Below are 20,885 nucleotides of genomic sequence, written 5' to 3'. Positions count from 1 at the left end.
GTAAAAGGAGCTCTTGAGATGGTCTTTCTTTATCAGCTCATGCAATTGTAATAATTACAGCAGGGACACCGGGGTTGTAAGTGGTTAGTAATCATACTCTAAAGTAGTCCTGAATTTCTAATTTTAAAGGCCCAGCATGTAAGAATTACTGACATCTAGTGATAAAAATGGCCATAGAAATGACTTAGAATGCCAAGCACAGTTAAAAATGGACAGTGGTTGTCAGTTTTTATCTGTGAACGGATCCAATGACCCCAGGTGCAGCAATGACTGCACTACAGGTAACTATTTTTGGTGTCTTTTAAGCAGTTATCCCTATCTGCAAAGTAAACTTTGACTTTATAAAACAACAAATTCCATTTTAATTATTCAATATTTTGCCCATATCAAAGCAGAATATACAATAAAAAACATTTCCACTATCACTACTAATAAAGAAAAACAAAAACCTGACAGATTTGACGGAAAAGTAAAATATTTCACTTTTGAATAGCATGGTCAGTCTTGTAATCTCAACAAAGAATTAAGACTTTAAAATGAATAAACTGATTAACTGAGCTTGGTCTTAAAGTACCTAAAAAGTGACATAAGACATACGTTTAGCACCATGGATCGCATTTAATGCAAAACAACACAGACGCTCAGCACAGCGTAGAAGCTTTCATTATTCTCTTTTTACTTGACAAACTTCTACATCCCAGTCAAAGAGGAACCATGGTCAAACACGCAGTAACTGGTACTATCTTCTAAAGATGGGGCTGAGGTTTGGAAACAAGCACCTGTGGACATTGTGGTTGCTTATTTGTGACGTCACATTGCTGAAATCATCCAGCTGTTGGAAGTGGTGGATTGTTGCAGCGTGACACCTGTCACATGTTCCTCTCTTCATAGTTTAATCACTTCCTTTTGTCCATTGTCCAGAGGTATATTACTACAACACTGAAGGTAGCCAATGACTGAGCGCCAAATATTTTGATAACTTAAAGAGCAAATACACACACACACGTATATATACGTATATATATATATATATATATATATATATATATATATATATATATATATATATATATATGTACAGCTTGCAAATATCTCCAGAGGTAAGTTTTCACACAGATGAAAAAGCACACATGGGAACTTTTTCTCATCATGATAATTTGATACAAGTATAAAATTAATTGTTAAATGACTATAAATGTAAATAATATTTAAAAGTATATACATTAAAATGAAAAGGCTAGTTCCTGGGTGGGCAGGTCTTGTCCCCTGTACCACTCCTGCATCACCAGGTCTGCTTCTAAAGCGCTACTTATACCAAACGGTGCTGTAGCTCCTATTAAACAAAGCTGGAATTGCAGTTTTAAAGTTTGAAAGAATTGTTTCTTTACCATAGTAAAAACAGTGACACCAACATGGCAGGTCAATATAAATGACTCATTTTAAGAGAATAAAAACCATAACAGTTATGTTAGTAATGTGATTACGTACCAATAGAAACAGATTTGTTTCTGCATATATTAAATTATTCTGTTATTGATTTTTGATGTTGTTACACACTGCATCTGTAAACCACTTGTTTGAATTATGTTTTTAGAGCAAAGTTGCATGAAGGAAAAAACCTCTGTCTTTTTTTTCTGTTTGTAAAATATCTGCAGCAGTGTTGCTACCAGCCACTAAAGGGGTGCTGCATTGCTGCAGCAGAAACATTAGATGAAATTACTCCCCTGTAATAAAAACAAAATGTGAGGTATAATCAGCACTCAGTCAATGAGAGCAGAAATAGGTCGGCTGTGACAGAGCGACTGATTGTGGCAAATGTGTCTGGCCTTACCGAGCTCCCCTGAGATCACAGAGGCAAAGATCCAGCTGGAGAGAGAAGGAATCACCCCGCAGAGGGTCACATTTCACACCTACTACAGAAGTCCATCAGGGGAAATCTAATAGGTTCATGCTTGTACTAATCTGCTGGCCTCCAACAAATCAGGTAAGTATTGGTTTGCACAATGTGTGGACAAGGAGGGGAAAGGTAAAGATAAGATCAATGAATCAATATTATGACCAAACTAAGAGTCATTTGCTGCTAAAATGTGTGCATTTACACAGGAAATAGTAATTAATAATTATAATGTTCCAGTATTGTTTTTAAACATGATTTTATATAAATGTGTTAAGAAGTAATAAAATGTCATGTCGATGTATACGTAGGATCCAGCCCTGCACCCAACTCAGGTGTAACTGACCACAACCCGCTAACGTTCCTAGCCCGAATGTACAACTCTTATTACACAGGAGTATAACTTCGAAATTCAACATAAAAAGGGTGCAGCCAGTATGTTTGCCAATGCCCTGTTTCAGCTGGTCCCGTACCTGATGTTGTGAATCTTGGGGTCCGTGTTTTGAGGGAGTGGGTGTGACAGCCCTGGGCCTGTTGGGCCTTAATGTAAATGGACTGTACCAGTACTTGCAGGTGGTTGGCTGCTGATCCTGTGCCTTGCGACTCTGCCCTCCTTCTCCAGGATTGGTCGTTGACAGCTCTGTCTCCTCTGTGATTGGCCAGTCATGAGGACCCCTGGCTACATAAGCACCAGATCACCTTCGTTCTGGGGAGCTGTGTCAGATTGGGGCACGGTTTGTCATTGAGGTCTGAGTGTGAAGACGGCTCAGTTTGCCACTGAGGACTGGGTTTTGCTGTCTTGGAGCTTGTTTGCAGTTTGCTGGCTTTTTGCTCCTGGACATGACGATTTGTGTTGAATACTTTTTGTTTGGGGATTATGTTTAGTTGTGTAGTAATAGGATATTCGGATGTCTTTTTGTTCACTTAGTGAATATAGTAATTCCTTGTTATTTTTGCATATATCTTTAAATAAATTTGCTTTCATTGTACGTAACTGTCTTCGATAATTGGTGTTGCCACCCCTTTTTCCCCTTGACCCTGTAGGGGTTGTAACACAATTCAGTGCTGAAAGTTGTTTTTTACTGTTGGTTTTGATAGGACGACCTTCTTGGTGTGAGGATGTCGTGCTAACCACCGTGCAGCCAACATAAAGATGGCGCATATTTGGAGCATTTAATCCAAAAACTGCGCATAAACTCCAATCCTAAACTTTTTGCTGGTTAGAATAAAAAAATCCACAAGTACTGCCACCATTCTGGGATATTAGTACACGGTTAATAATTGTGAAAAGAATTATAATTATCTGATCGGAATTAGATTTACTGCACCATTATCCCAGTAAGTGTAGAAAAACAAACTGTTTAATTACATATTCCATTTAAAAACTTCCCATTTACAGTTAAGCTTGAGTTTTAAGTGTCGATACGCATGTTCAAGCTAACGTTACCGTGAGAAGACAAGCAGCAGGTCACAGATGTCTGTGATGTTCATATCTGTTTACTTTAAACACCTTTTTCCCCCCTCTTCTTTTTCTTTTTTCCAGCAACATCTAACTTGTTGCCAGCCCCAGTCACCTGAGGCCTATTATTAGCGTTTACACAGCTGCCTCCGAAGCCACATTACCAACGTTATTTTCCAAAACCTGTAAAAAGAAGTTTATATGTAAAAAGGAAGCCTGATCAAACTGGATCCACTGATAGCTGACAACGCGGCATAAAGTGCTCCCGCTCTTTTTTTCAATCAATCAATCAGGATATTTAATTTTCAGTTGAAGTACATTTGAAAATGCTACTGAGACAGACTGGAAATTAGTCCCAAAAATCGTATTCTGCTTTTACTTTTGTATTTGCAGAATAACAACTCACAAAATTTGATCTCAAACATGGTCTTTCCAGTAACAGTGATTAAAAAAATAAAATAGTTAAAAGTCCAGTCCTTTACAGCAGTTTTCTAGAGGCAGTCAAGAAAAAACAGGTATTCCGGCAAGATGTTTCTCAGGCACCTTTAATTCATTAAGCATCACTCAATGAGAGAGTGAGAATTTTTTGTAAAAAGATTAACTGTATTAAGTTAAATCAAAGATGAATTTAGGGTTTTAAATTTACTGAGGATTAAAAGCACCCTCTACAAGCCTTGCTCGTTATCCTTCAAGTCTTCAAAAAAAAAATTAAATTCAAAAGTCAAGTTTAACTTACAACAATGTGTCCTTGAAAAGCAAACCAACATGTTTGATTTCACACAGCTGAACATCACTCAAGGGCTCTCGTAACCTCTTCATGTTCTAACATCAATTTATCATATGTTTTTGTATTTGAAAAGAAATTTTTCTTTGTTGAAGACTCATTCCTAATAGTAATATTAGCTACGTCAGCCGGATGCGCTGCAGTCACTAATTCCCTTATTCCTGAGTGGGTCAGTGGTGATGTATGAGGGGAATGAGATGGGAGGCACTGGTCGATTGGCCAACACTGTCGCCATCACAAAGTAATGAGATCTCAGGGGGAGGGGAAAAGGAGAAAGATTCCTCCAACTCCCTGCCTCACATAATACTAATTGGTCAGCACAGAAAAGGTAAGAAGCAGCAAATTTTAATGACATTATTAGTATTTCCCAACCCGCTGCTGACTAATATCATGAGTGAGTAGGAGTGACACTCATGAGTGGCTTCTGTATACTGGATAATGACTCTGTACTTAAAACTATACTATGTGAGGGATGCAGCTATTTTTAACTAGACTGTCTTGCTTTCATCCAGAATGAATGTGTTTTAAAATGTATATCTAAAATTGCTAAGGGCCACTGCCTTTCTTTCATGTTAAACCACCAAATTACTACAGTAGCCCATAAGAGACATACAATATGACATTCTGATGGCTGTAAAGATGGTGTTTTGCATTTTTAAAGGCAACAGAAGTTCGTGTTGGATGTAAAGGAGTTTATTGGTTTCAAATGAGCAGTTTTAGCCAGTCTCTGTCATCACGTCCATCACACTGTCCCTTAAGAAGTGCTCCTCGAAGGAAATGACAGTAAATGTGAAGTCACAATCACGACATGTTGAATTTTTCGTCCATGGGGATCATTAGATGATTTTCCTGAAAAACCAAGTAATTTCAAATGTCAATTGTTTTGTTTAAAAGTCACATTGAGAGGAGCCCCTTTACAGTGAGACCGTATAAAGGCTCATCTTTTTTTAAGCACACACTGATTTTAAAACCATTTATCAGTTTATTTATGCATGACAAATACTTCACCAAGTACATACAGTATATTATAACTAACCTTTTAATGTTTATTATCAGTGATAAAGCCATTGCTTATGAATTAAAGATTAATTTGTTTAAATGCATTTTATGTATCAGTTTTATCTATTTAATTAGATAATAAACTAATTAAGTAATTATTATTGATGTTGTTTTACTTTTTGAAGTGATACAATATAATTATTTCTTTTTTTATGTAATTTGTTTTAAAAATAAATAGATTACTGTATATTTCTATGGTAGCTTTGTATTTTGTTTCATCAACAAGGCAAAAAAGGAGGTTGGATTTTGTAAGGGGTGACGGACACTTTATTCACTTTGGGTTTGAAAAATTTGTGGTTTTGGTCTCAGAAAATGCAGATTTGACATGGACGCAACATCCAAGCCATAAAAAACTTTAGTGGATACATGTGGACATAAAATAATGCATCTACCATACTTGCTTGTGATGTAACACAAATATACAGTATGTGTGACAGTTATTATGTATTTTAAAATACACCATGTAATCTAGCATTTGGAAAAAGTCTGTATTTTATAAGTAGGAAGAAATATCTGAAGTTTTGATCAAATACAGAGTGAGCTTGTGCTAGACTTTTACGTTGTCTGTCATTTTGACTGGCAGGGTTGTAAAAAGTGCAGACTCTGCATCGGTCTGTCGTGGTGAAGAAACACCTGAGCCAAAAGGCAAAGCTCTCGATTTATCGGTCGATCTACGTTCCCACCCTCACCTATGGTCACGAGCTGTGGGTAATGACCAAAAGAACGAGATCATGAATACAAGCGGCCAAAATGAGTTTTCTCTGCAGGGTGGCCGGGCTCTCCCTTAGAGATAGGGAGAGAAGCTCAATGATCCGGGAGGCGCTCAGAGTAGAGCCGCTGCTCCTCCACATCGGGAGGAGCCAGATGAGGTGGCTCGGGTATCTGGTTAGGATGCCTCCTGGTGAGGTGTTCCGGGCACATCCCACTGGAAAGAGGCCCCGGGGAAGACCCAGGACACGCTGGACGGACTACATCTGTCGGCTGGCCTGGGAACGCCTCAGGATTCCCCGGATGAGCTGATGAATGTGGCCGGGGAGAGGGAAGTCTGGGTTTCCCTGCTTAGGCAGCTGCCCCCGTGACCTGACTTCGGATAAGCGGAAGAAAATAGATGGATGAATGGATGGGTCGTAAAAATCCTGTCATAATCTATTTTTACCTGTCACTTTATTTTTTTATATGATAATGTCATATTCAATACCATTTAATTATCATGACTTTTTAATTAATATTCAGTCCGAAGAAGCTGAAAAGAAAATCCACACATCAAGCAGATGAATACATGGAATTCTTTCTCCGCAGTGACAAAAACCACTGACTGTGGCCCCAGTAGCTACATATAAACGATTAGTTAAACGGTTGCTCTTAAAATATGAACAGCTCACCTGCTGTTGCCTGAATGCACAGAGTCCTCCTGATCTGCATGGACTTGAATTGTGCGCCCATTTGTACATGATCAAATGTCCCAAGTGCTGCAGAGGCTGTTGTTATGAGGTTTGGGACTTTGCCTTAGACAGATGACTTTTAATGGCTGTTTTGATGTTGTTTTGGAGGCTGTGCTACTACACAGAGACTGGAATTACAAGCGCCACTTCAGCCAGAGTTTTAAAATCAGAGAACATTTCTCCAAGTTAAGTAATCAGAAGTTGGCAGGACTCTCTGAACAGCGGATTTCCTGATCCTTGCTTCAACGGGAGGAAATCCAGAAGGAGCATGTGCTCACGCTGCACCAGTGGTTCAGCTGCACCGGTCTGTGACCCGTAGTGGTAATTTTTTTCCAAAGGGAAGCCAATGAGGTTATGCATCAAGATCAAGCAGCAACCTCCACCAATGTGAAGCTTATGCAGAAGTGTAAAAATTGCAGTTCACCCCTCATCCACTAGGGGCAGGCTTCAAATCAGAGCAAATCAGAGTTAGCTCAGTTAGCTCTTAGCTACAGGCAGCTCGGAGTTTGATGGGTGTCAATCATTCACCCCCACTTTCACAGTCCCCCTCTCAGCTCCACCTCTTTGCCCATTTTTGGATTTTCCAGGAGTGACGCCACAGGTGACGCTGCCAAGATGGCGACGGTGAGAACCGCCCAATGAGCATAAAATTTAGCTCTTCAGAAATCTATGGATGATGTCACAGAGACTCCGTCAATCTTTTATATACAGTCTATGGTCAAGACCCCTACTGCTGGCATAAAAAAGAACAACAACACACAGGACATTAAATATTTTTGGTAAGGTTATTTGTTAGGATTAAAGAAGTTTTGAACATAAGATTTTTCTAATGGAAGTTGCTGGTTTTTCCTTTTCCATCACCTCGTTTCTCCATCAGATGTGACTCTTTTATCCAACAGTTAGTCAAACAAAACAGCTTGTGCCTGCTGAAAACCTAATAGTCAGGCACATATAGCAGACTGAGCAGTTCACCTTAACATCCAATCAGTAAAATGCATCTTCATATACATGGCCAAACTCAAACTGGTGACATTCAGGTGCCCCTATATTTTTTCAATCCATTTACCATAAAATGCATTTTAGATTACAGAATAAGTGAAGTCTTTCTACCACTTAAGGCAATATTTGTGTTTTTATTTTCAACAATTCATATTCCAAACATTGTTTGAGACATCCACCTCTCTGCTCTATAATTTGCACGCTGATGAGGACTTCTATCGGGTGAAATATATTGCTGAGTTTAATTTGTATATTTTCCTCTACTGTGTGTGTAGCATGGGCCTGGAGACAATCCAGACCCTTAAATTGTGTTGAAGGCACTTTTTAAATTACATCGATCTCTCGATAGACCAGCCTCCTACCTGCTACCCATCCTAATGTCTTTTTTACAGATGGGTAGAAAGGGGGGTGATACTTTATTTTTCATCCTATCAATTTATGCCTCTCTTTCACTGACTTATCTTCACACATAGATGCACACCTGCATTATGTGTCCTCATTCATTATTCATACTACTGACAGGCTTTGATTTGTTCTCTTCTTCTAATTACAGCATTATTAGTTTTCATGGTAATGAACAGAAGGGCAGAACATGACAAATGAGTAAGAAATTATGGTGGAACATTGAAAGACTCAAATAAAACCATTTTTAATTTTTTGATTTGTTAAACACATTTAAATATGATCAAAACACCTCAAAAGGCACTCAAGACAGATGACAAACTCTGCTCATTCACTGCAACTGATATCCCAAACTCTTCCTGCAATATATTCAGCAGGAAAGCTTGAGATCATGTAAGTAGGTTGGAAAATTGAGGCCTAATTAACCTAATGATATCCCCATCTCTTGGATAGCAGCCAAGCAGATGCAGGCAGCCATGAAAATTTCATGAAAGAACTTCTTGCAAGCTCATGAGATGTCTTTATTTACTAATTAAACAGACATACAGAGGGTTGCATATCGATCAGAGTTTTTTTCTGCACTGGCTCAATTGGAGAAGTGACTGCACTGAAAGATTCTGACTTAATTTAATCAGTCACTTCTGTTCTTATTTAAATAGCAGCTTTACAAACCATTTACATTATTCAGTGGCAAGTGTGTGCAGAATTGATTTTTTTTTCTTCTAACTCCAGTCCTTTACCAGAGGCCCAAGAGCCTGAGGTCCCAGGGATTGCAAACTCTGGTCCTCAAGGGCACTGTCCTGCAGGTTTTAGATGTTCCCCTTCTACAACACACCTAATGTAAATGTTCTGCACAAGCCTGTTAATGACCCAATGGTTTGAACTTAGGTGTGTTGTAGCAGTGAAACTTTCCTCGAGGACCAGGACTGAGGATCCCTGCTCTATACCCATTGTTCTCAAACTCATGCCTTTGTGATTATAGATTCAAGGATCATGTCTCTGCCTTTACACTCTGTCTAATCTGTAAATCGGGAGACTGCGATAAAGGCTTCCCTTTACTGGCTGAAGTAAAAAAGAAAGAGAAAGATGGAGAGTCAATTCTTAGATTGAAGCTAACATTTATAGATATAGGTCCCAGGAATGTGTTAAAAGAAGTAAGAGCACCCATCTCATCAGGAACATTGGTAACAGTTTCTCCACTTGCTAACTAGCTAGTCAACTTGAAGATGATTTGAAGTAACTAGTTATTAATCAAATAAATTAGTTTGCATATAAAATGTTGTTACTTCCTATACTGTCCACATGTAAGAGGGCAGAGACAGTATGATCAGATCACAGTGACATTTTTACAGCCCTGTAACAAAAAGTTAATCACTTGGACCTGCTGTCAGCCTCACTGGAAAGTTAAGATTTGAATCTTTCCTGTAACACTGTACACCTGTCCTCTGACTATGTGGGTCAGTGTATGATAGTACACTTTCTTTTTACATTTAAATTTGGTAAGTGATTAAAGATCTTTATCTTTAGACCTGTATTGGATCTTTAAATGTATGTTTTGGAAATCAGGCTTGTTTTATATGATTTGTGTTTAAAATCACACTTACTTAGAGACTTTTGAATATTTCTACACTTGGAACTATTTGTGTTGGCTTATCATAGTAGCTTATATTTCTTAACAGGATGATGATATTTTAAGAGGTATTAGTTTTTATCAGATTTCCTGAGAGCTCAGATCAGCTTTTTCTCTTCCTTAGACCGACTCAAATGTGATATTTATTCTCAGGCAAACTGGGGAGTTCAGCTCCCTGGGTGACACTCCAGTTTCTAATGACACACTCTTGTGGTGTTTGTTTTACAACAGAGCTTGGAACTGAGATGCTCTTCTGGACTGTAGAAGCTGCAAACACTAACTAGTCTCCTCAGATTCTACAAGGGCCCCACATGGAACTCTACAGACTGCCATCCATGTTTTATCTGCCCCGTACCTGCAGCAGTGGTCCCAAGAGGGTAGAGGTATAAAGTATATTTATCTGTGCAAATATAGACTTAAATATACACTACATACATAGCTTTGGAATGAGGGGATTAAGTGTGAATAAGTGGGGAGCACATATCAAAAAAAAAAAAAAACTGTTATACAGCTGTCAAAAAATGAATTTCTGCAAGATAGATTCATGGGGTTAATTTCTGACCCGTGTAAGACATTTTGTAAAGGTAAAGTAGCTGTCAAAAGGGCCCTCCATTAACATATTGAAAGTGTCACTTCACCTAATGAGTTCGCAGCATTATGAGTTTAGAAACAAAAGCTGTCAGTTCTGCTGCAGTGACAGTACATCTGCTCTTAGTGTGGTTTTTAGCAGAAAACCACAAGCAGTACAAAAAACGCAACAAGAAACTATTAAATGAAAATGTAAAGAGCAACTGGCTGCTGGTGATTTCTAGGGGATCAACTCCACATCGTTTACTTGGACCTTAATGGTTTCTGCATCTAATAGGTGATTTTCTGACCAGTGTGGAGCTCTGCACCCAATTCTGTAAACCTTGTATCCAGCTTACTGAACTGAGAAGCTATGTAATAGAGAGGTAGCATGGTGAGAGGGCAGGGCCATTGACTGCAGCGTCTATAGTATTATCATAATATCATTGTCTTGACTGTCAGTTAAAGACAAACTTCTGTCAGAATAACCCTTCTTAGCTATACAATGTGGCCATTTGAGACATTTCTCATTTCCTTTTACTAGGGCACTTTATTACTTAGATTAAATCCACCATTTTAAGTAATTTCCTCAAGATGTTGCCACAAAACCAACATCAGCTTCAGCATTTTGGTTGCCCTCTACTCTGAATATACTCTAAACCCTAAAAAAATCTGTTCCTGGAGTACGAGTATGGGCTGATTTATGCAGTATACACAGACTTGCACAAGAGGACCCCTGTATGTAGTTTATTTTTAGTTTCTGAAACACTGCTGCAACCATAAAAAATAAAATAAAAACATGAGCTTCTTTGCAAATCTTAAAGTGCTGTTGAAAGAAAAGCTGCATTGGTGTAATGAATAAAAATGTTTAACTGTTAGCTTTATGACAACAACACACATTACCTGTACGATTCTTTTGGGATAGCCTGGCGCCAACCAGGCGAGGAGCTAGGGCAACAGGTCAATGGTGAAAACAATGAGTGAGTGTGTGTGCACCCAAAAAAAAAAAAAAAAAAAAGGCAGAGACTGTTACAGAATCAATTTTCATCATCTCTGCCACAGCTGCTGCCTGGTTAGGTGATTTGAAGGAGGGGTGAACCGTGTCGTTATGGACCAGAGAATGAGGTGAAATCGGATGCGAATGAACGTTTGGGTCTGTTTGTGAAACCAGAGGGCTGTTCCGGGGCAGGAACTTACCCCTGCAGATGGTGCCATTGCCCACGTAGCCCGGCTTGCAGGTGCACAGGTGTCCTCTGATGGTGTTGGTGCAGATGGCGTTCTCATCACACAAATTCTGGCCGCTGGCACACTCGTCATGCTCTGTGTGAGAGGAAAAGGGGAACTCTTGTCAGAATAGCCGTGAATATGTGTCTTTGTTGTGCGAAAGAGGAGAAGGAGTCATTTCAGCTGAGAGGTAATATAAAATCTGCACTGAGAAGGTGTCAAATGGCTACTTGACAAAGAAAAATCAGACCACGTTTGAGATTTTCTTCTGTCAACAGCCAGGTCTCTGAACAACCATGTTTCTGAACATGTTTTCTGCTTGGCATGCTCACAATGGATTTGAAGTGGCTGCTTCGACATGAGGCTGACTCCTGCTTTTCCTGGCTTCATTTTACTTAAAAACCACCACTAGCCAGCTGTAGAGGCATGTGGTAGAACAGCTGATGTATAGCAGGTGTGCTGACTGACTGCTCAGCATCAGCATCAATTAGGCTAATGTTTTTGGCTTGGACACTGCAAGTTTTTTCCACAGGGAACAGTAGAGGAAAGTAGCCAGTTAGCAGGGCCCAGATTTGGTAGGCTCTGGCACATTTTAAAACTAGTTTTCCATGAGATACATTGATCTTAATTATTGCATATTTAAATAAGTTTTTCCTCCCAGAAACAAAAAAACTTACAAAAAAAACAAAAAAAAAAAAAAAGATGAATTATTGTTTAGAACTTGGCATCTTGTAGATTTCAGACCATATTATTTGTAAATTCCTGTTTCTGACTGATCTTAATCCTCAATTTAACAGTATAATTTGATCTGATTAGGCTGATTATTTAGTGATACTTGCTGAAACATGAAGGACATGGCAAATGACACGATGGTTGACCCTTTGATGCATAGTGTCCACTACAGTGGACACATATTTAAAGGCTATTTTTAAATGTATGCAAGGGTGTGGATCATACTTTAGCAACATCATTGGACATTAGTGAGTCACCAATTCTCTGCCACACTCCCACTCTGCCAAAGAATAAATACATTTGATATAGTATATAAAAGACAAGAAAATGATCCAGGTGTTTTTTATAGAAAATTTATATTATATTAATATGACAAGATATTAGTTTATAAATATCTTCATAGATCAAATAGAAAAATCAATACACTGAGTGAAAGGTAAAATAAGATTAAAAAACAGAAAAACATCAATGCGCATGTCTGTAGAAGTAAAATATTTTATTTAAAAAAATGTGGTACTGTTTTGTAATAATTCATGTGCCAGAGGGTTAATAAATGGAATTTCTATTGCAATTAAACTCTCAAATGAAGATTAACAGTGTCCTATACAATACATAAGCAAGTTATTCAGCTGGGTTTACATGGACCACTCGCAATCAGATTAAAGCACCATAGTCCAGTTAAAAAATCAGCACTGGCTCAGTCAGAATTAATTCTTGATCAGACTGAGAAGGGATGATTCAAATCTTTTAACAAGATCAAAAGTAAAGTTTGGCTTGTTTTCTTTCACTTAAATATAATCTTTCTATAGATGCTCAAATCACATGGTGGAATAGTGATGCAACACCCTCCAAAGAAATTAAAATGTAGAATTATGAAAAAACTTCCTTCCTATATCTTCTAGACATTAGTGGGAAAGTAAAATGCCCACTTACACTGTCAGAAGAGTTTAGTTCTGGGTAAATGTACATTTATAATCCATGTAAACACTTATCTTTAAATGTCTTGAAAAATTATTTATCCATGTAAAGGTACCTAATGACAAAATTATCCCATGCTATGATGGAAAAAAAGGTTCTGAAAAACGGCTGTTGCAGACCTTGACAACAAGCTGATGGGGAGCTATTTCATTTGAACGAGGTGCATTGCAGCAGGGACACATTGAAAACCTGCAGGACATTCACTCAAGAGGTCCAGAGTTCATGATCCCTGGTCTACAGTAATTCTAACGCCTCCTCCCCGGACCCACAAGGTTTTTTCTGAGAATGAATATATATATATATATATATATATATGTATGCGGGCTGATACAACGTGATGCACCACTTACAGTCGGCCAAAGCTGCCAATCATCATCTCATCACTTGTGGTTTCTACACCATATGAAAAGCATTCAAAATAAAGCAGAGAGATTATGATGATAGCCTAAACTGCCTTTTAAACTATATTTGTTTTACGTCACAGTCACTATTTGGCCAAAAACAAAAACAAACACTAACTTTTAATTATTTGTTCACAAGATCATCGTGGCTACCTTGTGTATTTTGCATTTGTTTGAAGCCTCATTTGTACACGTCTTCAGAAAATGATGCTATGCAAGCTACATAATGTGAGTAACTGCTGGAGGCAGTGCTGGCACCAATGTGACAGGATGTAAGGTAAGAGGATCAATTGTGCTACAAATTACAGAAGGCTTCAAAGACAAGAAATTGTGTGCTTGTTTTATATACTTCCTATAATACCACTGCTGTTGTTTTTCTCTGCCATGATATCGAAATTAAGCAAATCCTTTATTGTAGCCATGTTAATAGTTTTGTTTACACTCTACAAATTTGGCAACTCTTTCTGGTCTGAGTTCTCCACTGTGTTCAGTAGTGGAATCCCCCAGTAACAAGTATAGTACACAATCAACTATGAAGTAATTGGAAGATTATATACACACCTTAAATGGGGAGTATAATAAAATCGAGCCAGTAAAAATGTTTCCTTTTTTATAACTTTCCTACAAACTATAATTTATTAAAAGAAGAAAAAAGAGCAAGATGACCTTGTGAAAAATGTGTTTTCCCACAGGTAGCAATGGACAAGCAAACTAATCCGTGAAAAAATAAAAAGATCATTGCAGCAGTTTAAGTCTTTATTCTTTCAAAAAACATTGTTTTCATACCAGACCCTTTCTGGAGCTACTTCTTTCCTTATCCTTAAAATTCATTCTATTCTAAGTAGCCGGGATACATTCTCTGACCACACATCTAAAGGACTGTTTCACTGTAGAAACAAAGCAAGATCAGCAGTATGAAAATGTAGCCAGTTTAAGATGATCTGTGAAAAGATGGCTTACTAATAATGCAGCAGTCCTCTAGTGTATGCATCATACAGTCTCAGGGTCAGTGTTTTATATCCTGCTTGATATTATGAACTGCTCTCTAGACTTTTTTATACATTTACTGTTTGCCAGAGGCCAGAAAAGAAAGGGAGGAGGGTTTAATATAGCAAGCGGTGCATGACTATTGAGTTGGTGATGATCAAAGTATTAAGCATTGCTTACCAGCTGCTAGACTATAAATATTTGAGTCTACTTGGTCTTAATGATTGGCCAAATAGCTGGTTTTGTGAACAAAATGTTTAACACTGGTAGATTCTAATAAATAATATTGTGCTTCAGATTCTTTTGTAATAAATCAGGAACCTGGTGCCCATCCTTTTTTTTTCTTTTTTTTTTTAAACTTTTTAAAAAGTCTTTTATTTAATTTTTTTTTAGAAATTTTATGAGAATTTAGCTAAACATAATTGGATTCTATGGACAGCTGCCGACATGAGGACTTACCTCCATGAAATTTGCAGCTCATCATGTTGATCTATTTTTGGTCTTTAAGTAGATAAAAAAAAAGAAAAGAATTTATCTTATATTTATTCTCTATAATCGCTGTCAGTGAGGAAACACTACTGGATCCTTTGCAAAAGTTTCATTTGCTGCAACAAGTCAATGGTTAGATGATGGAGTTGTGTCAAATGACAAATTTAGTTGTCATTTTAAAATGACCCTCTGAAAGAAGGACATCTCATTTTATTAAACCCCCCTCACCCTTCCTCCTGTTTCCTCATGTCTGTCCCCTACTCCTCCGCTGATGAGAGGAACTAAGATGGAAACAGAGTCGAGTCAAGTGTGAGCAATTCAGGCTGTATTAAACCTCTGTTTAAATCTTATAGAAAAAGGACATCTTGAGGAGGAAATTCCATTTTTTCCATTACTAATTGTGTACACAACCCTACTTATCAGAATAACTCAGTGTTACAAGGATTTACACTTATTAATTTGGCCTTCAGTGATTATGAAAGGAAGATTATCAAGATTAAAAGATTATGGCCTGAATGTGTTTTTCAATTCAAAATTTAGTTCTGTCTTGTGTTCTAAATCCAATGCTGCCATTTCCTACACAGTGGGTGCTTACGTCCAGCCATGCTGGCATGTCTGGTGTGAACTGAACTAAAATTAAGGAAAGTTTGGATCCACAACGTTTTAAAAGTCAGAGAGAAATCATGTTTTAAATGGTAAATTTTATTTATATAGCGCTTTCTGTACCTGGAATACCCAAAGCACTTTACATCATACATCACATTCACCTATTCACACACACATTCACACACTGACAGCAGAAGCTGCCATGCAAGGCGTTCAACCACAACCCATCAGGAGCAATTTGGGGTTCGGTGTCTTGCTCAGGGACACTTCGACATGAGCTCGACAGGCCGAGGATCGAATCGGCCACCCTCAGGCTACATGTCAACCGCTCTACCCACTGAGCCACGCAGCCCCATTTTAAACTATTTTAAATAATGATTAAAAAAATAAAATACAATCAGGATTATAGTATAGTTATAAATTAGCTTCCTTATTTACCCAAGTGTCTCAATAAGCCATCGGTGAAACAGAAACCCGAAATGCCCCCAAACCCTCACTCTTATTATGACATATTGTCAGGAGCAGAACCAGTCAGAATTACTGACAGTGAATGAGACATTTCAGCTACTGTTCCTCAGGGCCACTTTTGAGAAAAGCTTCTGTTTGCTGCAGCATGTTAAACCTTCTGGAAACGCCATGAAACATCCTAATGAGGCTGTTTGGAGTTGACCTCAGGCCATCACTCACCTGCTTAAGAGGTAATGTACTATTAAAGAAAAAGGAAACTAATATGAGACAGAAAGGAGATCATTACAACAGCATGAACTAGTAATTATAGATCCTTGTTGTTTATAAATATGAGATTATTTGGTGTTTATTGATATAAGACTCACTGCTGAGCTTATCAGAGTGATTAAGCTGCAGTTAATCCATCTTCAATTAGAATCTAACATGATTTCAGTGATTATAAACAATACATAAAAGAGCTCTCTTTGATGATGCTGCAATGAGGATTTACAACGCAGCTGCTTTGCTTATGTATCTCTTTTAATATCAAACCATAAGCTGAGTCTGAAAGTGCCAGTCGGGATGTGGCCAACAGCTGTCTGCTTCTCAAGATACACACTCAGTCCAACACACTCCTCATTAATATACTAAAGCTTTGGTGGGAGTCATGACTAATGCATTCTGCTTAATTAATGAGGGCTGCTCATGAAGCCCTCAAGCGACCAGGAGAAATTATTTAGTTTTTCTTGTCTCGTGGATTTCCTCCCTGCGTTGAACTTTAAAGAGGAGGGGGATGTTTATGGTGCTGTTGGGATGTGAAACGGTTTTGTGAAGGGGCCAGGAAAGCAGACTCCATTAATGGTATTACATGATTAAAAATCCAGTGTGCTAATGGGTGTGAGCTGATAGAGGGGAGAGCAACACAATCAAAACACTGATGGACATAGGTGCTTATTAATGCTGCTTAATGTCTGTAGGCCAAGTTGAAATAACAAAGTAGTGAAAACCAGCACAGACTTGTTGAAATGATGAACAATGAATGTGTGGAAAAACTGCCAAGTTAAATATTTAAAGCAAGCAATAAATCATAAAGCACACTAAGATGTACTTTTCTGGTGCCGCTCATGCTGCACTCCAAGTCTTTTTCTTTCTAACCTTGGTATCTGCTCTGTCTGTGTTAAAGGCAATTCACATATGAAGTGTTTTCTCTTGTGCAAGGTCTATGATGCAAATTGCATCATCTTCACCAGTCTGCTAGTACTTGCAGCCCAAACATTTGCAACCATGCAATCTACGTTTACGCCTGTAACAACTCTCCATTTATATCAACATACCAGACTATGAAGTTGAGGAGCAGAGGAACAAAATGGACTCTTGTTTTGAGGAGAGACTTCACAGAAGCACAGATTATCCACACCTCTAAAGTGTAATAAAGACTGATAATATGAAGCTTTGGCTAGCATGTATACGTTTACTGCACATCTGCAGAGTCCCAATTAAATTGTGGAACTGTACCATTTGCCCATCTATCTCACCCCAATCTAAAGTCTGTGCATGTGAATGTTACATGGGTGTAAAATGTGGTGCACAGTGATTTTTTTTAATTATTATTTTATTTTCCGATCCCTTTAGAGATGGCATTCTGTTTCCAGCATCATTACCTTGATATTAGACTTCTTCAGCCATTTCAATGCATTAGAAGGTTTATGCTCCACAGCTCACTACATCATAATGTTCACTGTGACATCTAGCTACCAGCAAACTAGATAGTTCAAACATAGTTTAGGTAAAATAAAGATACCTGGTTAGGTTTATTTGTTAAAAATATTTGGCTAGGATTAGAAAAATGAACATAATAGGGGCCAATAGGATAGGGGCACAGAATAAACATGAGATTTTATGCAATTTATTGTGGACAAAGTGCAAAGATAAGACAAAGCTAAACAGATGAGAGGCTCATTCAAATCAGTCTGCACAAAGCTAGGTGTTGGTATTTTGGTGCAAATGTGCAAACACATTAACTTTCTGCAGATCTGAGTATCTATCCACGAGAGGAAATAAGTCAAGGAAAATGTGCAGTATTAACACTTTTAATGAAACCCTCCCCAGCCAGTAGATGCATCTAAATTAGCTTTAAAAGAAACATTTATTTAAAGCAAGACTGTCAGTAAGTCACTATGCAGTGAGTTATAAACAACTCAGTAATAACACTTTTTCTTTTTTGTCTTTTCTGTAGCACTATCAATAAACTTCTGCAAAAAAATCGAAAGCCTAAAAGACGTGTCACTGCAGCACCACCACTTATGACCATCCGCTGGGTCAACATTCATTAAATTCATTCATTCATTGAACATTCATTAGGATCCTTCAGAAAAAAACAATTAGATTATGGTGGGTTTGAAATCCCCCTCAGGGTGAAAGAAATATAACAAATGTTGCTCTGACTCAACATCGCCTGGTTTACCAAGGTGCATGAGCATTATATCAGCTGGGAATGAAATCTGAATCTAAATCACTGAATCGGAATAAATTAGTTACTTTTGTTTTTTGCCACAACAAGTAACTTTATAAATCAAGCACAGGGTGCACCTTGCATTTTTAACTCTAATGTGGTCCAAGCTATATTGTTACTTCTGTCAAGACGGAGGTCACGTATTCGGTGCTGCTGGTTTGTCTGTCAGCAACATAATTCAAAAAGTAATGGACAGATTTTGATTAAATTTTTTTTTTAGTAAATTTCAGTAATAAAATATGGAACATGTGACTGGATATTGGGGGTGATTTGGATCACCACCTGGATCCAGGAATGTTTCAAGGATTCTTTACTATGAGGTGATAGAAGCTGCTATGTTAAATTATCCCTGACTCATGGCATAGTGAAGGTCTGCGCTCTCTACTCCTTATTTTCTAAAAAAAGATGTTAATTTTAACACTCATCATAGTTTCAAAGAGAATCTAAAAGTAAAATGCCATGACATTAACATTTGTATCATCAACACTTTGAGTGTTGTACAGATTATTGTTTAATCAGTCCCTTTTGTTTTGGGTATTTTAAAAATCACAGAGCTCTCTTTAGACCTAAAGGGCCATCATTGTACAATAAAAACACTTCAGTGAACCATCAAGCTTGCAGGTGTGGGAGCATATTTTATTTTACAATATAGAAAAAAATAAAACCACAAAAACATTTGGAATTTCCCTAAACTAATGCTTCATTCTGCTTTAATATAATATTTTATTTATTTTCACGAGTTTAGAAACTGGGCTGCATTTATTGCATTTCTATGCAGGAAGAAAACAAGGAGTTCGCACAGCTGTCACTCATACCTGTAGGTGCACTGAAAATTAATTATAGCTCTCACAGAATAACTAATGGAATGTATGAACCATCAGTGGTTGGGAAGATCTAACAGAGTATCCACGAGAGTATTTTTCTCCACAATACAATAACCCATCCCAATAATAAATGATCATGTCACCACAAAGATATTACATAGCCAGTAGTTACCTCAGAGATAACAACTGCCTAATATGAGCATGCTGCCTGTCTCTGTCACATTTAGTCTAATTAGCGATGATTACAGAGTGATGTAGTGTCAGGTCTAGACATGTTGAGGTGACCCCCCCCCCCCCCCGAAGCGCTGAGCTAATGACTCTTAATAATTGATCATCAGGACCATGGACAGTGACTGGCACGTTCCATGTTACACATGCAACCCTGTAGGAGGCAGTGTTATAGAAGTATCAGAGGGATCACTGAGGCTATTTTCTCATTTCACAAGCATGTTTCTGACAAAGGAAAGCACATAAAAAAGAGCTTTAATGTCTGATATCAGTCCCTGGTTCTTTCAGTCGCTGTTCCCTGCAGGAAAATGGGATTGCTAAGAGTTTGAGTGCTTAGAAACCACTATAGCTAACAATAACTTACACTATAAAAAAGTACTCAACTCAGTGTTTTTTTTTTAGTACTGTACATTGTTCCTCCAATATTCAACCATTTCAGCTGAAAGAAGGTGCATCAGACTAATTCAATATCTCTGTATTTTGTCTCATTGCAATATGTTGCAATATGCAGCAGAACGCCTCATATATCTATCTAAATGTAAACAGATTATTAATCTGAATAAGCTCTGACCAATCCAATGTAATTTATGTTGAAACATGGTAAATATAACTAATAATTGCTTATCATAAAATGACATTTTGTTGGGTGCATTAAACATGTTTGAGTGTGAGTCTCAGAGATTGTTTCAAAAATACAAATGACATAACTGAGATTGTAATTAGAATAAAACAACCAAATGATTGTTATTCAAGTCTCACAACTGCTATTACAGAGAGCAATTATTATAGACACCAGGGAATCTGTTCTATGTGAGAAACATCAACCATCACAACATCACAGAGTGGTGTGTTAGTGTGGTACATGCTGTTATTAGTTACAAATAAGCCCTATATGAGTTTCAGCCTAAAAGCAAAATCATACACTCATATTTACCTCTTTAAAATACCTTTTTTTCCTGCAACCTTTTTCTTTTGTTTAATTAAATTAATTATCTTTTTGACTATAATTTCAATTTAAGTCACTTAAGAAACATTTATTTTATATTTGGCTAAGACACTAATTAAAATTGTCATTTCCCAGTGACTTCTATCTGAATTTTGCTGGTTTTGTTAGTTTTCCATGACAAAAGGCTTGCCAGAATTATGGAGACTTGCTCATTTCTTTAAGACATCATTACATTTTTACTCATATGTGTAAAACATCCAAGCCAATTGAATCCC

General features: G+C 37.6%; 1 protein-coding gene across 3 annotated transcripts in view; it reads right to left on the bottom strand.

Moving 5' to 3' along the window:
- Nucleotides 1-20,885, bottom strand: part of LOC121641784 (protein kinase C-binding protein NELL1-like) — a 316,585-nt gene that overhangs the window by 73,803 nt on the left and 221,897 nt on the right. For all 3 annotated transcript variants that reach the window (XM_041988075.1, XM_041988084.1, XM_041988092.1), the window contains exon 14: nucleotides 11,434-11,556. In XM_041988075.1, coding sequence (XP_041844009.1) covers nucleotides 11,434-11,556 — 123 coding nt within the window. The remainder of the gene's footprint in view (nucleotides 1-11,433; nucleotides 11,557-20,885) is intronic.

The sequence above is a fragment of the Melanotaenia boesemani genome, chromosome 1 (assembly GCF_017639745.1).
Source record: "Melanotaenia boesemani isolate fMelBoe1 chromosome 1, fMelBoe1.pri, whole genome shotgun sequence".
NCBI lineage: Eukaryota > Metazoa > Chordata > Actinopteri > Atheriniformes > Melanotaeniidae > Melanotaenia > Melanotaenia boesemani.
The sequence above is the reverse complement of the archived record's forward strand: the minus strand, read 5'-3'. Positions and strand labels throughout refer to the sequence as shown.